The sequence below is a fragment of the Sturnus vulgaris genome, chromosome 1, assembly GCF_052056855.1.
Source record: "Sturnus vulgaris isolate bStuVul1 chromosome 1, bStuVul1.hap1, whole genome shotgun sequence".
Classification (NCBI taxonomy): Eukaryota; Metazoa; Chordata; class Aves; order Passeriformes; family Sturnidae; genus Sturnus; species Sturnus vulgaris.
In genome coordinates this window covers 136,117,278-136,133,794 of record NC_142243.1, presented here as the reverse complement: position 1 = coordinate 136,133,794, position 16,517 = coordinate 136,117,278, and the positions used below count along the sequence as shown (strand labels likewise).

The 16,517-nt window shown below is 45.1% G+C and overlaps 1 protein-coding gene across 2 annotated transcripts in view; it reads left to right on the top strand.

The window, feature by feature from the left end:
• NCALD (neurocalcin delta) overlaps positions 1-15,169 on the top strand; it is a 58,545-nt gene extending 43,376 nt beyond the window's left edge. For both annotated transcript variants that reach the window (XM_014879794.2, XM_088155097.1), the window contains 2 exons: positions 4,738-4,843; positions 4,991-15,169. In XM_014879794.2, the coding sequence (XP_014735280.1) occupies positions 4,738-4,843; positions 4,991-5,088 (204 nt within the window). In that variant the 3' untranslated portion in view covers positions 5,089-15,169. The remainder of the gene's footprint in view (positions 1-4,737; positions 4,844-4,990) is intronic.
• Positions 15,170-16,517: the final 1,348 nt, after the last annotated feature.

The window sequence follows — 16,517 nt, the reverse complement described above, 5'->3', positions numbered from 1 at the left end:
GAGTGAGGTCACCCCTGAGTCTCCTTTTCTCCAGGCTGAACAACCCCAGCTCCCTCAGTCATTCCTCACAGAGTTTGTGTTCCAAACCCCTCACCAGCCTTGTTGCCTCCTCTGGATGCACTCAAGGGTCTCAAGGTTCTCCCTAAACTGAGGGGCCCAGAAGGGGTCACAGCACTCAAGGTGTGGCCTCACCAGTGCCGAGTACAGGGGAAGAATGAGCTCCCTGCTCCTGCTGGCCACACTATTCCCGATCCAGGCCAGGAGCCATTGGCCTTCTTGGCCTTCTTATAATCTCACCTGATTCTGAGGGACCACACAAAAAGCAGTTATGGAAGTGAACATCCTGAAAAACAGTTATTCTGTGCTGTCAACTATCAGCAAGTTTTAAACCATGAAAGCTGCCCTTTCTGTGATGGAGCTTCCCATAAGGCAATGTGCTTGTAGATCTCACCTGTTCTCTTCTTTCAGGTTGTTTTGAATGCATTGGTCTCCTTCTATTGCACTGGTCACCAGGAGCCCCTCCCAGTGGGATGGGATTTATTGTGGAAACATGTTCAGCTGATTTCTGAAACTGAAGCAGATATTTTCTTGCTTTGTTGAGAGATTCCTTTGAAGTAGAATGATTAGGTACAAGAAGCCAGCAAACAACTATCACTTTCATTTATAAAAGATTATTATTTTTTCATATGGCATGACAGGATTCCGTATCAAATATCTTCCTGGGGGTTCTCAGCCATCACAATTTTTCTAAAAGTGAAAATCAGAACTCTGACATATGTCTGATATATGTCTCCAAGGAACCTATTACAAATCCCTTATCTAGCATACATTTGCAAATTGATAGAGCAGGATTAAGTTTTCATTGGGATTTTTGCCTGAGACAATGCTTCAGAATGAATGCTAAAGAAACACCTTTAGTCTAAATGTCTTAGTTTCACAGAAAAATACTATCCCTGTTACTGTGGGATTACTGTATTTTAAATAGCATAGGGGCAAGGTACACTTTTCTTCTTTTTCGGTCTGTTTCTCTTCGTGCTTTGGAAGTCCTCTCTCTGCAGCAATTTTCACTGTTGTGCTGATGCTTTTTTGCATTTTCATTCCATTGCTCTGGCCTAATCTAACAGCACTGCAGGCAGTGCAGGCACTGCACTCTTGCTCAGCACTGCATTCAGGGGATTGAGGTAACAGAGGCAGCAGCAGCAGCACTGGACCAGGACTGCTGGTTAGGATGTCCCACAGGAGCCCTTGTGACTGGCCAGCTGCCAAGAAGATGAAGGTGAATGGTCCATAACAGCTTTGTAAGGCCTGCTTTCCTTGCCAAGGGATTTGCTAGATGGCAAAGCACCTGCATTCCTTTAAGCTCCGTATGCCATCATGCCCTTAACCATGCAGGCACAGCCCAGTGCACTCTCCATGTCTGTCCATGAGCATCCCTAGGCCAGTCTCCAAAAATCCCTGCTTAGAGATCCACATGGAGCCAACTGCACAGTTTGGAAGCTCAAGGACTTTAGTGCTGGGCTGACAGTTGCAGAGCCTCAAAACAGAAGGTCCACAGGATACTGATGTACTTACCAGGCACAGACATCTGCAGACTACTGTGGGAAGAGGCTTCATAGCGTGCCCTTTTGACAGAGCTTGTCACAGTTCCTCTCAGATTCATGTCTCAGGCTTTTCATGTCTCCCATATGTTTACCTATAATCTAAATAGCCCAGTCCACTCAAAAATAGCTGCAAACCAGTTAGAAGATTTGTTCCCCTTGCTGGAACAGGACATATTTGGCTAGTCTCTTAAAATAAGAGTTCAAATGAGAGATGGAAACCTTGTTCTAAGGATACATTTTTTCACTGTGTGGACTCAAAAGACATTTTAAGAATACTGAGCAGAGACAAGAATAACACTTTCAGTTTAATAAAAACAGAGCACACACGTTTCACTTGCTGGCATAGCTTATTTGCAAGCCAGGAAGAAACAGAAGCTGGTATGGGAAGAAGCAAAAGCTGATATGGCTCTGTAACGACAGTGTCAAAAATCTCCACGAGATTGAGAGGAAAACAATTTTTTTTCAGTCCAGTCATTCACTTCATAAGACTTCTAGCCATCAGAATTTATTTCAACAGAGTAAAAAGAATCAACTGAAAATTGGTGCTGTCATTGCTGCTGCCACCACCATAATGAGCTTTTTGACATTTGCCAAGTGTACCAGGAAAATGCAGCCCTCATCAAAGCTTCTGGCCTGAGTGCAGCAGTGGCAGCCAGCAATTGGGAGCAAAACCTGTGTGAATGGGCAAAGGGATGAGATTTGCCCTAAAATCACCCATTGCTGCTCATCCACATGGAGCTGGAAAATCAAAGGAGAGAGTTCAGCAGGGCAGCAGATGAAGCTGGAGCCTGTGCTTGCTCCAGTGTCGTACCCAGGGCTCTGGAGGCACAACCTCCTGGTGGCATTCAGGGGTGCCAGGGAGCTGTAAGGAGCACTCCTGACACAAGTTCACCTATTAAAGCTGCCCTGACTCAGGAGACTGCTGACAGGTATCAATGAATGCTGAATGCCACTGATGGAACTTTTCAGCCCAGGTTGTGGGAGTGGAAGCCCTGCAGCCTTTCATTGCCTGGTCCTAGCCCAGGGTCAATGCAGCCCAGCTCCATGTATTATAATTATCACATGAAACCAAATTCCTTTCTGAGTTTGCTCTTTCAAACACACAAAAAGAGTTTTGTGTAGCTGCACTGAATTAATATGGGGCAAGTCTCAAGATTCTTAATCAGCTTCAGCTGGCTTTTACTTCAGGAAAACTTCCCAATGAACTTCTGAGTAAGGACATAAGAATTTGTCCAGAGTAACCATTTTCAGCATGAAAGGAACGCTCGCTATGTTATTCCCATCTGGCTTTCCTAGAATATCTCATCTGTTATTCCCTTCACACGCCTCTGTGAAAAGGACCCTGTAGGATGAAGTCATCCTGAAGTGCTTTTTTTATCCTAAAAATCTGCATATTCTTACTATGGTTACTTTGATCAGGGTAAACATGCCCTCACTCCCAGTCTGGGGCATTCCTCCCACACTTTCAATGCAGATTCTCTGCTTTGCCGTCCTCTCACCCAGAGAGAAGGAGTGACCCCTCCACCTCTCTTCCTACCCCAGACAAAAGCCAGAGAGCTTCAAATGCTTAAACACTGGCAGATTTATAAGCCTCATCTCTGCTCTGACCCTTGCAAGTCTTGCATGCTGATGAGGATGAGCAAGGTCTAAATTCTTACTGTCCACCCTCTCAATTTTTTCCTTCCCTATTGCCTTCTTCCCCCAGCTCCCTCACTCCTGTATTTATGTGCTTGCATGTTCATCCTTTCTTCTGTGCTCCTGGTATCAGAGTATCATGGCTGTGTGGACAGCATCCCTGCCCCCACTGAGGCTCTGCCCAGCACTCTGGAGCACTAATTCTCCTGGGAGATGTGAAGGGTGAGCTGTTGGCAGAGGAGAAGCCAACAAGATGGCCAAGGAAGTGGTTGATCTCCAGTCTGAGTGTAAAATGTCTGTGCTGCTTAGTGGCATCCTCCGTCTGTGCTGTTACATTCCTGGAGCCAGTCCTTAGGGATCCCGAACCAGAGGATCTGAGCTGCTAGATAGAGTGCCTTCATGAAGGGAAAGAGGGGAGAGGGGTAACCCAATGAGAAATCTTGGCTTGCACCGAGGACCCCCCTCCCAAAGCAGGAGGAAAGGAAGAACAAATAACTAAAGCAGTCAGGAGACAGCAGGTGACAGCCAATGAGTTGCAGTGGGCAGCAAAAGGGGCCAGTTGGACCAGGCAGTGCTGCCTTGGACTGGGATGTGCTGCCTATCCTATGGCTGGGAGGAACCCCCAAGGCCAGCACCCTGCTGCCCTCTGAGTGCTGCTGCTCTGCCAGGTGTGGCACTGCAGAGATACCTCACACAAAGCCTTGATGTTGCTGCTGCATGCTTATGTTTGCCACCAGGGTTTGGATAACCAGTGCACAAACAGATCCTCATCCTCGTTTCCAAATTAACATTACCTCTCTTTAAGGGGCAGCTAGTACCAAAGGTGACAAATGCATTTGTCTGTGCAGAGAACAGCTATGGGTGGTAGTGGTGCTCTGCAGGACCAGAACATCTGGTCTCTGTGGAGCAAATTGTGGGAGGCATTTTGAGCTGTGCAGACACACCACCCCCCAATGAAAAGGCCACCTCTTTGATGGTCACCTCCATCTTTGTTATCTGTGAGATGCAGCAAATGCAAGGAGTGAGTGAGTCACTGCTCTCCCCACGGCCTGGATGCTGATAGGGAGGGAGAGAAAGGAGATGGGGGAGAAGCAAAGGCAGGGTGAGGATGAAGCCTATGTGGCCAAAGCATGGAGATTCATCACAGCATGGGACAAGACCTTGGTGGTCTGGCTGTTGCTGCAGTCTCTGGGAGCTGCCATTGCCTAATAAGTTGTACTAATGATACATTTGTCCAAAGATTGTTTTAATAAGGAAAAATGTTACCTTAGTCCAAACCCAGATGGTGTTTGGCCATGACTACATGAAGAAACACAGTGTTTCATAAACAAGTGTCCCACTGAAGAGGGAAGCTGCATGCACTGGTGCTACCCAGCACCCTTCAGCATCCAAAGAACAGGTCTTGCTGTTGCTCCAAGGACATTTTCTGCCTGTTTCTGTCATCATACCCTTTCATCAAGACGTGCTTCTTACCAGCTCTTTGCTCCTGTCTATCACACAGGCCATCTATAAGATGGTTTCTTCTGTGATGAAGATGCCAGAAGATGAGTCAACACCAGAGAAGAGGACGGAGAAGATCTTCCGCCAGATGGACACCAACCGTGACGGTAGGCTGGGCTGTCCCAACGCCCGGGATCTGCTGCTTTCCCAGGGATTCTCCTGGCTTCCCCAGCTTCCTTCCACCATGCTTGTCCAGAGGCTTGGCAGGTGTGCTGCAGCCCACCATGCACACTAAGTAAACATTTCTTTTCTAGGAAAGCTCTCTCTGGAAGAGTTCATCCGAGGCGCCAAGAGTGATCCGTCCATAGTGCGTCTCCTGCAGTGTGATCCCAGCAGTGCCGGGCAGTTCTGAACCTGTCCTTTGGATGAATTATGTATCTGCTTTTATTTTTTTTTCTTGCCAAACAACATTCATGGTAGTGTTGCCTCTGTATGGCCAATTATGCCTTCATTTGTGGCATCTTATAGCTTATTTTTGTTGTGGATTAATTATAAGAATGCTGAATTGCTCTTAACAATTTGTCCAGAGCACGGGCAGTACTGTTTTAAACAGATATTGTGGTGTTATCATTGTTTTTAAATTTTCATTTTGTTTTTGTTTGTTTGTTTGTTTGTTTGTATCTGTTTTGGAAAGTATGTGTTGAGGAGGAGTAAACCAACAACAAACCCCTTGGCAGCAAGACACACCGACAGATTTTAGATTGCTGCTTTAGTTGTTAGGTATTCATCTGCAGGACCTGAAAGTGTAGTAAGGCTGAACCAAAGGGGTTGTGATGAGTGGGGTAGGATTCACCTGGAACCTCCTCTCCTGTCCAGGAGGCACCAGTTAAGGTCAAAGATGGGACTGGGAAGAAGTATGAAAGTGCAAAACGTGTGTGGGGTGTATCATCCACTCCTATGCCTCGTCGTTTCAATGCTGTGAACACTTTCCAGGTTGTGAAGGAGAAGGGACAAAATGAAGGTTGACATTTTTTTACTAGGTTTACAGTGGCTGAAGTCATATGGCTTTATCTGTAAATTCAGCAATTTGCAATCCTGATCTCCAAATCCACAACTGACAATACCTCTTTCCGTTTGGGATCAGCAAAAGCAGACACAGATATGAAAAGCTGGGTCTTGACAATGAATTTAAGGGAGATACATGTTGAATGTGAAATTTTCAGGTGAGTAATAAAGCAGTTGCTACTAGTGAGAGTGGGCATTCACGTGAGGAACTCACAGACACCTGCAGCAGCTCCAGCTAAGGCACATCTGCTGCTCTGAATGCTCTTGCACAGCAGGAAGTTTTGGGGGTATTTTTGTCTCTCTCCATGTAGCTAACAGAGTTTCTGGGCCTGCTCTTAGGGGAAGGCTGTCATCAAAACTTGTTTTAAACATAAAATTGTAGCATTTATATTTCATTTATTTTAGTAAAGTTCAAAAAATCTGTACTGAAATGAGGAAATGGTACGCTTTATGATATATTTATATATATAAAAATTAAAAGACAAAAAGATCAGCTCTTGAGAGAAATGTTGAATGTTTATCTTTCCGCCTAGGTGCAGGAGTTCTGAAATTTGCTGCTGCAAAATTTTATCCTTGGGTCAAAGTTGCTGTATGCGAAGCTAATACACCCATGTGGGATTTCATAGGGACTTTACAAGCACTGTTGCAAAAGAAAAGCTGGAAAAGCTTTAGCAACAGAAGGCATTATGCTGACTAAATTGGCATTAATCAGTCATTAGCTGAAGTCTGCTTTGTGATCCTGTTGGAGAGCTACCCATGCAGGCAGGCACGGTGTTGGGAATTCATGAGCTCGTTAGAGCAACCTTTGTCTGACAGGCAAAGCTGGCATTTTGTCAAGTGACCTTGTAGATGCTAATCCCCAGTAGCCTTAATTTAAAATAAACCAAGTAAAAGAAGTCTGCTTTGCAGATGATGATTAGCTAAGTACTAATTAGAAGTCATGAATAAGTACTTGAGCATAAATAATCTGTGGTACACTGACTAGCATGTACAATAACTGACAGAAGCAATTCTATACTTAATTTTTCTATACCATTTGCTTTGCCAGGTGTGAAGGGCAAAGCACGTTAAGAGAAAATAAAAGTAAATTGAAAATAACATTGATAATCAGTTGTACTAAAATTTTTATGAGTGGCTAATGACACTCAAGAAATGTCTTCAAGCACACATCTTTATCTCAAACAATCACAAAAATCCAATTGATGATACCTTTCCATTACATTCATCAAAATACTGAGCCGAGATGAGTGTGCAAAAATAAGCAAGCAAAGGGGGCCCAACCGCAGACACAAACAGATTTTAATACCCAGCACTTTCGGGTGTTATGAGCAACACTGGCAAGTTTTGCACCAATTCTTCTGGCTGATGAAAATGTTCCCTATCTCCTTCTCCCAAATCTTAATTAGGCACCATGTGCACAAATTTAACCCTTCGAAGGACAGCTTGCCTACCTTCTTCAAGGTAATTTTCTGCTTTACCTGGAGAGGTTCTGGCCCTCTCTCCCATGTCCATCACCTCATGGATTCCGAAAGTCATGTACTTCAGGGTTGTTTTTCAGCAGAAGAAGGCTGGCCAGACTGCTGGGGATTGCTGAAGGAAGGTCAGTGGGCATGCCCTGACCAACACCCCTCTGGCAGATGGAATGACCAGTGCCACCACCCCAGCCACTCTGGGCTGCTCCATCACCACCCCTGGGGGGACAGGACAAGATGACACCAGAGCATCCCTGCTGAACTTCCAACCTCCTGGCTCGGGGCAGGCACCCACGTCCAGAGCAGCCCAGACCTATGGAAGGTTTAATTCATTTACTGAAGGTGAACTCGGATACTTTCTACAGTTCCATCTTATTCTTAATGCTGTGAAAGCAGATGCATGTGACTGAAGCTTTTAAAATGTTGCCTTTTAAGTGACTGCATACCACCCCTTTTTCATTTTACACGATACTTCTGGCTCAGAACCTAATCTCTCAGTTTGTTTTTGCTCTGTAGTTTTGGGGTGTTGGGGCCAGGCTCGCCCCCCGTGTCACTCCTGTACAACACGTATTTGAAAGCACAGCCTGTGCTGTGACCCCAGGCCAGCAGAGATGTAATGCTTCCCACAGTTCACAAAATTTGGAATAATAAGAATTAGCTTACAGCTGCAGAGGTCATAGCTGCAGATAAGGCTATTGTATAAACATTTACAGAGTGAGTTAAGGTTATTCTTTTACCTGACTGCCACTGATGATTGGTATTATTTTAAATTATTAACCATCCCTTTCTTTCTCTGCCTCTACATGTACTTAAAGAGTGATTCATAGCTGAAGTTGTGATAGGAACATCTGCAGACCTCAAATCAGCAGGACAACAGTGGTGTGCTGGGCCTCAGATTGAAAGTTTCTGCTTTGCTGTCATTTGGGTTTGTAATTATATCTGCCTTCACAAAGCTTTTGAAGGCAAAGTGGTGTATCCTGTATAAAACAGCACAGTAAGTCAGACTTTTGAGTGATTCATTAGCAATACCTCCACCCAGGAAGGATGGCAGATAGCACATAATATTTCATATCACTCCTCAAGTTTGTAGATGCATTCTCTAGTTTTACTTGCATATGTGCAAGAGGCAGCCCTCATTATGTGTTGTCCAGAGGAATTACTGAGTACATCTCACATGTAGACTGAACTCATGGAAAATGACAGTCCCGTTTATCTGATGTTCCCAGTCAGCTTGTCAAACTCTGGGCCAGAAGATGTGGAGTGAGGACCATGACTTGTGAGTTTTGCAGCAGCCTCTCTTTGTTTTAGGGTGCTTTGGGAAGGGAAAAGGGAGCACAACCCTTTTAAAACCAACACATGTGTTCTTGTGAGTATTTAGAGTTTGAGAAGGACTGAAGAAACATGTATGTTTCAACATCATTTGAAGCCCTGTCAGTTCACAGTTCAATGATGTTCCTGAGGTACCCAGAGCTATGCTGCTTCCTTGAAGTTCTTAGGAGCCTGTATCTTGGTCCCGGGGCATTCTGTCATCTCTTGATCTGTGTTATAAGGCATGACCTCCACATTTTCTGTTGCTTAAAACAGTAAGCCAGAAGTGTGTAAATTTCGTGGCTGGATGAGGTCTGTGTGCAGAAATATTGCACACCAGCAGAGGAAATAGTCACACATGGCCAAGTTCCCGTGCTCTGACCACTGCCTGTGGGGGATGAGCCCCAGGACTTCTCTCTTCACTGATGGCAGAAGTGCAGTAATGCAGCTTAGCTTGATTTTCTTTCACTGCACATCAGGTTAAGTCGCATTACCTTGCATTTGCTGTGGGCAGAGCCTTGTCTCAGCTGACTCATGGAAACTTGGTGAACTGTGGTAACTTGATGAACGTGATGTTGAGCCCTAATCTGCAGACTAAGCTAAGATGAGAAGATGGCCTTGGCCATATGTCTCAGTCCATGTGAACCAGAGAACACGGTGACAACTGGCAGTTCCCTGGGGACATGTGGCAGTGAGAAGGGAATCTCCTGCCTCAGAACAAATGCCCTGAGCTGGGCTGCCTCCTTCTTTTAAAACTCTTCTTTTTTAGCACTGCTGGTGTAAAAGGCAACATGATAGCAATAGAGCAGGTCAGGATGGAGGAGGCATCCTTCAAGAGTTTCCTTTTGCAGTTTAGCCTACAAGTGCCAAATGAAACAATCAGACGAGGCTGATTGTTGGCTGGACAAGTCTTCCTGAACACCAGTACACCATCTGTACACTTCCAGTACACCATCACCTCCTTTCCTCTTTCCCATGGTGGTCCCTCGGTTTCCTGGCATGGCAGTCCTTGGGCTCAGCAGTTAGAGGTCGGGTACATGCTGCAAGACTGGTGGAGAAGAATATTTCACCTGCCCTTTGCAGAAGTATTTGGATGCATTCTTTGCTCTGTGTCTTACTAAGTGAAATCTCATGTAGGAGTCTTGAAGTGGGGAAAGTTGGTTCTCTTGGTATTGCAGGCAGAACTTGTGCTCAGAAATGCAGAGAAACTTGGCAAGTGCCAGAGAGCCGAGCAGTGCTCAGAGCTGCATGCAGAGTTTTCCACCAATTGTGCAGTAGGCAGATAAGACAAACAGCAGTGATATGTCAGACACATCGTGTGATGTGTTTTGAGATAGGGCTTGACTAGAAATGGCACCTTCTATGTGAGCAGCTCTGTCTGCTGCACATTCTGTCAGAGGTGCTGACAAAATACACTCTAAAATTAAAGAGCAGAGCTGTTCACTGTACCCTGGCAGGCATTGAACAAACAGCTCCCAGGATGAGCATAAGGTTTCCCTAAGTGCAGCTGAGGACAAAACATTGCCTGTAGGAGTTCATTCCTGGTTGTGGTAGAAAAGAAGAAGGGAAAGTTCTACTGACTCTCAAAGCCCAGGTGTCATTTTGAAGGCTAGGGACAGTGGAATGAACATCTGTGTTTTAAGCACACAGAAAAAACAGCAGGGATTGTAAACTGGCATGGAAATCAGTGACATTAGAAACCAGGACTACTGCTGAGGGACTGCAGAAGCCATTAGGTGCCTCTGGCCTTCAGAGCTGTACAAGCATCAATTGGATGAGAGTCAATCTCCTTGCTCCTTGTAGAAACACCCCGTCTACTATGGGTATCTAAACAGCACCCCTTATTCCATCCTGGCTTTTGCTGCTGTTGTTTCCAAGTTATCCATACTGAGGAGTTGTTTCTGGGGTGAGGATTTTCACAGGATAAAGTATAAAGCTTTTCAGATGTACTGTCCATATCTTAACAAGCTGGAAAGGCCAGATGCAAGGGGTTTCTCATTGTTTCCCACAGGCTGTGTTACTTGAATGTGTAACTGGGATTAAGCTATCACCTGTAAAATGCTGACTGATGCTGACTAATAAGCAAAGCAAAAAAAGAGCTTGAAAAGACTAGAGAAATGAAAAACTGTAAAGGCATCCCTGCCTGTAGCCTAGGGTCTCAATTTGCACAGTGAAACCCTCTTAGCAGTAGCCAGCACGGAACAGTCAGTGGTACCTCCTGGGCTGCTTCAGCCCTTTGTGCTGAGGCTGGGGACGCTGGGTCCTGCCACAGACATGGTCATCTGAGATTATTAGGCAGGCTGAGGGCTTCCTAGATCTCAAGGCACACAGCAGCCACCCTCCCTCTCCATGGTATTCACTTACTGTGCACCTGAGATGTTTTAGATCTTCCCCTCTTGCCCTGACCTTATACCAAAGATGTTCTCACCTTCCCAGGGCATGTGCTCAGGGTGTCCTGCTCCCAAGTCTTTGCAGCCACCTCCCAGTTCCATCCCCAGCCTCTGTGTGAACAAATAACAAATACCAGCTCTTGACATGTGGAGGAGCCAAGCTTGATGCACTTAAATGGAACAGCTTCTTATTTTTGTTTCCTGTCTTTAGCCTACCTGTGTGCACCACACAATTTATTTGCTATTATTAAATAATGGCAGTATTAAACATTTTATGGGCACACTGAACCTCTGAAACACCACGGTTTCCATTATTGTGTAGGTGTTTGTTGAGGCAGTGCACACTGAATCTGTCTGGTGCTCACTCTCTGCTCGCTCTCTCTGGTTTACTCCACAGAGTAAACTGGTTTCTTCCAGGCTGGAGCAGCACCTTCCTGTGCATCCCCATGCAGTGTGCAGTGCCCCAGTCCTGCAGGAGCACTCAGATGCTGTGGACCAAGAGATAATTTTGGCATAGTTATATCAGGTGGAAATTCTTCCTCTTCTCTGTCAAAAACAAGTGTTTGTGTGTGACCTCTGGTTTCTCCTCCCTGGGGACAGGGGTTTCAGCAATGTTCAGGGTTGGACTCACATTTCCCCACCAAATGGGATGGCACGATGATGGTGATTAGCAAACCCACCTGAGAAAATCCTCTCAGATTCTAAACTTCATTTGTGCTGCTCATTGGCTGCACTCAGAGGGAAGATTAATGGGTCCAGTGTGGTGGTTTGGGGGAGAACTTGCAGTTCCTTGCCACCACCATCTTTTTTTATTTCCTGTCATTATTCCCATTTCCAGGGCAACCAGATAGTTTTTTATTAGTATCTGGATGAGAAAGAAAAATCAAATCCAGGGTTTCAGTCCAGTAAGGATCTAAGGAAGGTTACTGAAGACATCATGCTCGATGTTAGTTGTACGAATGTTGCACAAAATCATGTTTCTTTGGTATTTTGTGTTTATAGTTTTCTTATTCATGTTTTAGGCATGATTGTGATTTATTTCATTATTTTGGATCCTCTTAGATTCAGCCCTGCTGGCCCTTCAGCTCCTATGGAGAAGTCCCAATGATCACAAGAGCAGAACTGACTGAGCAATTACTAGCAAGGTGGGCACACTGTGCCTGGTAAAAATGAAGAGCTTAATTACCATAGGGATTTTTTTTGTCTGCACCCTTGCTTCAAGGAGACAAATTCAGCTGCATTTCAATATGTTTCTCTCTTCCACTTGCTCACTTCAATTCCATCCTAGCAGTCTTGTAGTTAACATTTGTATAGTCAGCATTATTTTGCCCTTGAACCTGAAGTGACCAATATTGTCTTCCTCAGAAAGGAGTACCTAATATCTTTTGATTTTTAAATGTTGCTGAGTGATGGGATGGATGCAAAAGTAATTACACATTTGTGTGCTGGCTTTGGCTGTGATGAAGATAATTTTCTTCACAGTAGCTAGAATGAGGGTCAGTTTTGGATTTGTGCTGGAAACAGTGTTGGTAACAGAGGGATGTTTTCATTATTGCTAAGTAGTGCTCACATGGTGTCAAGGACTTTTCTGCTTCCCACCCCACGCCATCAGCAAGGGAGCTTGGGGTGCACATGGAGATGGGATGGGGCACAGCCAGGACAGCTGACCCCAACTGACCCAGACCATGGTGTCATGCTCAGCATATAAAGAGGTAGGGGAGAGGAGGAGGAAGAGGGTGACACATTCAGAGTGATGTCATTTGTCTTCCCGAGTCACCATTACCTGTGATGGAGCCCTGCTTTTCTGGGGATGACTGAACACCTGCCTGCCCATGGGAATTGGTGAATTAATGCCTTGCTTTGCTTGTGCATGGGGCTTTTGTGTTCTCTATTAAACTATCTTTATCTCAACCCAGGGGTTTTCTCACTTTTACCCTTCCAATTCTCTTCTCCATCCCACTAGAAGGGAGTGAATGAGTGGCTTTGTGGGACTTAGTTGCTGGCTGGAATTAAATCACAACAATTTGTTTAAATTTGGGCAGATATTTTTCATGCTGGGGAAACTAATAAATTGAGATAAAACATGGTCAAGAGCTGAATGGATCAAAGTGTCCAATTCCTATTTAAGTCCATGACCATTCCACAGAGAGAGCTTTCTCTGTTCCCTCAGGCTGTTGCCTCATTGCAGCATAGAGTAGACGTAACAAATCGAACTTTTAATGATCTACTACGAGCAGACTCACTGCAGCAGCATGGAGTTCAGTATATCCTGTGTCTTGGCAAAATCAGATACCTCTCTAGATGAATGCTTTGTAAGCCAACCTACATATCCTAAGGAAGACTTTCCCTATTCAGAAAGGAGAGGGACAACTATGAATTACATTAATTTGGTTTGCATATTTTTCTTACGGCTGTCTAGAATTGCAAGTGTCCTGTGTGTTGTTGCCTGTAGCTGTTGTGATGTGTCAATTTTCCCCTCTGGTTATGTTGTAAGCTTTTCTGGTGGTATCCTGAGTCTCCAGCTGGTTCTCTGCCAGGCAAAACCCATGAGAAGGACATGTAGAGATGAGCAGCTCTCAGGCACACCAGGGGCAGCTTTTGGGGATGTGCCCTGTGCTGGTCCATGCTTTAGGAGTCTGTACCTACAGAGCAGCATGTTAAACATACCTGATAAAATGAAAGTAGATGATCAGGCCACCAAAGGAGATGGAGAATTTGGTGGAGGGTTGTGTATGTTGTGTGTCCCCAGCACGTGCACGGTTCCCCCAACTATTAACTTCCAGTTAGGACCTTTCCTGAGCTCTTAGTGTTAGAATAAAGTTTTCTTATGCTGATAATGTATTTGTATTATGCAATGTACTCAGAAAACAGACGATTATCTCCCTATGACTGTCCTCTCCTCTCGAGAAGCTGTTCTCCCCTGTACATATGATATGCAGAATGTATGGGAGTCTTACCAGCGTTGGTTTGCATTTTTAAGACTGTACTAATTAATGTGTGATACTATTGTGTTTTCGTAGTGACATCTTTGATGTAAGATGTAAAAACTATTTAATTTTTTTGTTATTGTTCTGCTTTTAGAGATAGCACCAAGGACTGCATGTTCACTAGAATCAGCCTTTTTCAGGGGCTGCCATAGCTGCACGCAGGCACCGGTGTTTCACCCGGCATGTAGCACCTGCGTTCTTCTTTTAATAGGGGTCAGTTTTGAGTGGAAACGAATTCTTCCTGAAAATCTAGTTTTGTCTTTCCCTCTCTCAGATTCATGCTTCCCCCTCCCACGCTGTGTGCCAGCCCTGGCCCCAGGAGCAGACCTGGGAGGAATGTCTCCTGACTCGGGGCACCCCACTGGCATCAGGCTCTCTCCCCCCGCAGCTCGCCCAATGCATGCTCCTTGGAACTTGGTTTTCCTTGGAACTGCTGGCTGTGCCAGCACAAAAACGGTGGGCTCGCATTGCAAGACCATTTGTGCAAGTGACTTTAAAACGAATTAACTAAAATTGAAGGGAATTAAGGAAAACAAGAGCCTGAGCAGCAATTTTAGGGTTAGAATCTTGTTGGGGTGTTTAATACAGCAAGAACTTGGGGTCAGTCCCTAAAAGACAGGACCATTTGGGTGGCTTAGGTCTACATTTCTTGTAGGTTCAGAGAGTGAAGTGGGGCTCAGATCCAGCCTTTCAGGCAGGGTTGACTTCCTAGACAGACTAAGTCTGAGATGCTTCTCCTGATTGTGTTGTGGGCCAAAAGACATGCTGCAGCTTAGGAGTTATTTTTCTTTCAGGTTTTTTATTTTCTTTCCTTTTTAATGGAGAAAGCAGTTCAAACTGCATCTGGCAAAATGACTGACTTCAAAAGCATGTTTTTCCTTGTTATATAGACACTCACAAAGCAGCATTGCGTGGCTAAAAAGGCACATTTGTGACAGTTTCTTTCTGAGTGCCAAAATACATAAGCAGTATTGTTTGAAGGGAAATAAAATTTTTTTACTGTATTGTTATTATTGTTGAACAAATATATTGTTTTTAAATGTTAGATTTTGAAGACTTTTGTATTGTAAATTGTTTTGTGACACGGTGCTTTTTCATACTGGAATTACTGATTGCACCTAAATATGAATTATTGCTTTCTTATATAAATATGTGATCTTGAACAATCTTGATGAAAACCAATGTGTGGTGGATACCAACAGTTCAAAATAATTCACCTACTGAAATCCCCTAAATATTCTTTCCTACTAATAAACATTCTGCTGCAGCTAGTGGTGGTGTGCCCTGTGCTTTACTCCCTTCACCGTGGAGCCTTAAAGCCTCACTGCTACAGAAAAATTCCTCTCCAGGTTTAGGGGGCTTTTTTACCCCCTAATGACTATCACACCATCAAGGGAGCACTATGTGACAAGGGAGCATGGGCTGGCAGGGTAGCTGTGGTTAGTTGCTCTGAGATGTGGCTGATGAGGCAGCAGCAGAGCTTGTCACAGCAGGGACTCCTGCCAACCTCAGACTCTGGAGAGAGCTGGCTGATGTTTCTGTGCATGCTCTTTAAGCTCCTCAAATTTTTACCTAGGTTAAATTTGGAGCTGGGATTAGCTGAGTGCAAAAAGTAGTTTAAAGCCTACTGGAAGGTAATAGAAACCAGTGCCTATTTCCTTTCGAGATTAAAAAAAATAGCCTATTTGTGGAACTGCAAATTAATATGAGCTTGAGACAGGCTGGAGCCTGAATGAAGCATCTGTTAGAGTATTCAGGTACTCCTGTGCTCAGTGCAAACAGGCTTTATTACACAAGCTTCCAGTGTGCCAGACTCCCTGTGATGTACATTCTCTTCACCCTCCCCTCAGGGCCATCAAGTGATTTAGCATGAAAAGAAAGGGTGTAAAGAGGAGTGAGTTTGTACAGGGGTGTTAAAATCCTCCACTTACCACCCCTGCTGTTCCTTGATTCTCGCAGTGCAAAGGCGTCGGCCCCAGGCTCTGGAGCGCGTTGCACCCCCACAATCCCGGAGTGGACCTGCCAGCACCTGGGGGAGGAGGGAACCTGTGATCCTGCAGCTCCCGGCTCCATCTGGGAAGTAGTGTCCTCCAGAATCTGTTGCTGTTTTCTGCAGCACAAATTGAGCCAAGAGAGTGAGAAGATGCTGAAAACCACAGCTTTGCTGCTCCAGTGAGTCCCCTAACATTCTGGAGCTAGAGGTGGAGTGTTTTGCTCCCTGCTCCAGAAAGGGGGTCATGTCTTCTTAATGACGTTTAATCAAGGTGACCCGAATCACCTTGCTAAAGCTGGCTCAGCCATGCCAGACACAGCCCAGCCCTTGAGCACGCAGTGGGGGCAGCGGTTCCCATCACCAACACACTTGTCCTCACCCCTCCGTGGCCTCACACATGGAGCACTGCCAACCACGCAGCTTTAAAGCATTTGCATTTTAAGAGCCTCTCAGTAAAACTGCTTCCTATAAAACATAATTAAACATCTAGCACAGGCAGTGCCCAGGAAATGTGATTACCTTAATGAGCTCCATGGGTGATCCTGGCTCACCCTGCACTGCTCATCCAGAGCACTGAACTCTTCCACCCGACTCTAAGACAGGGCTGTCCTGCTACTGCTTGGGGA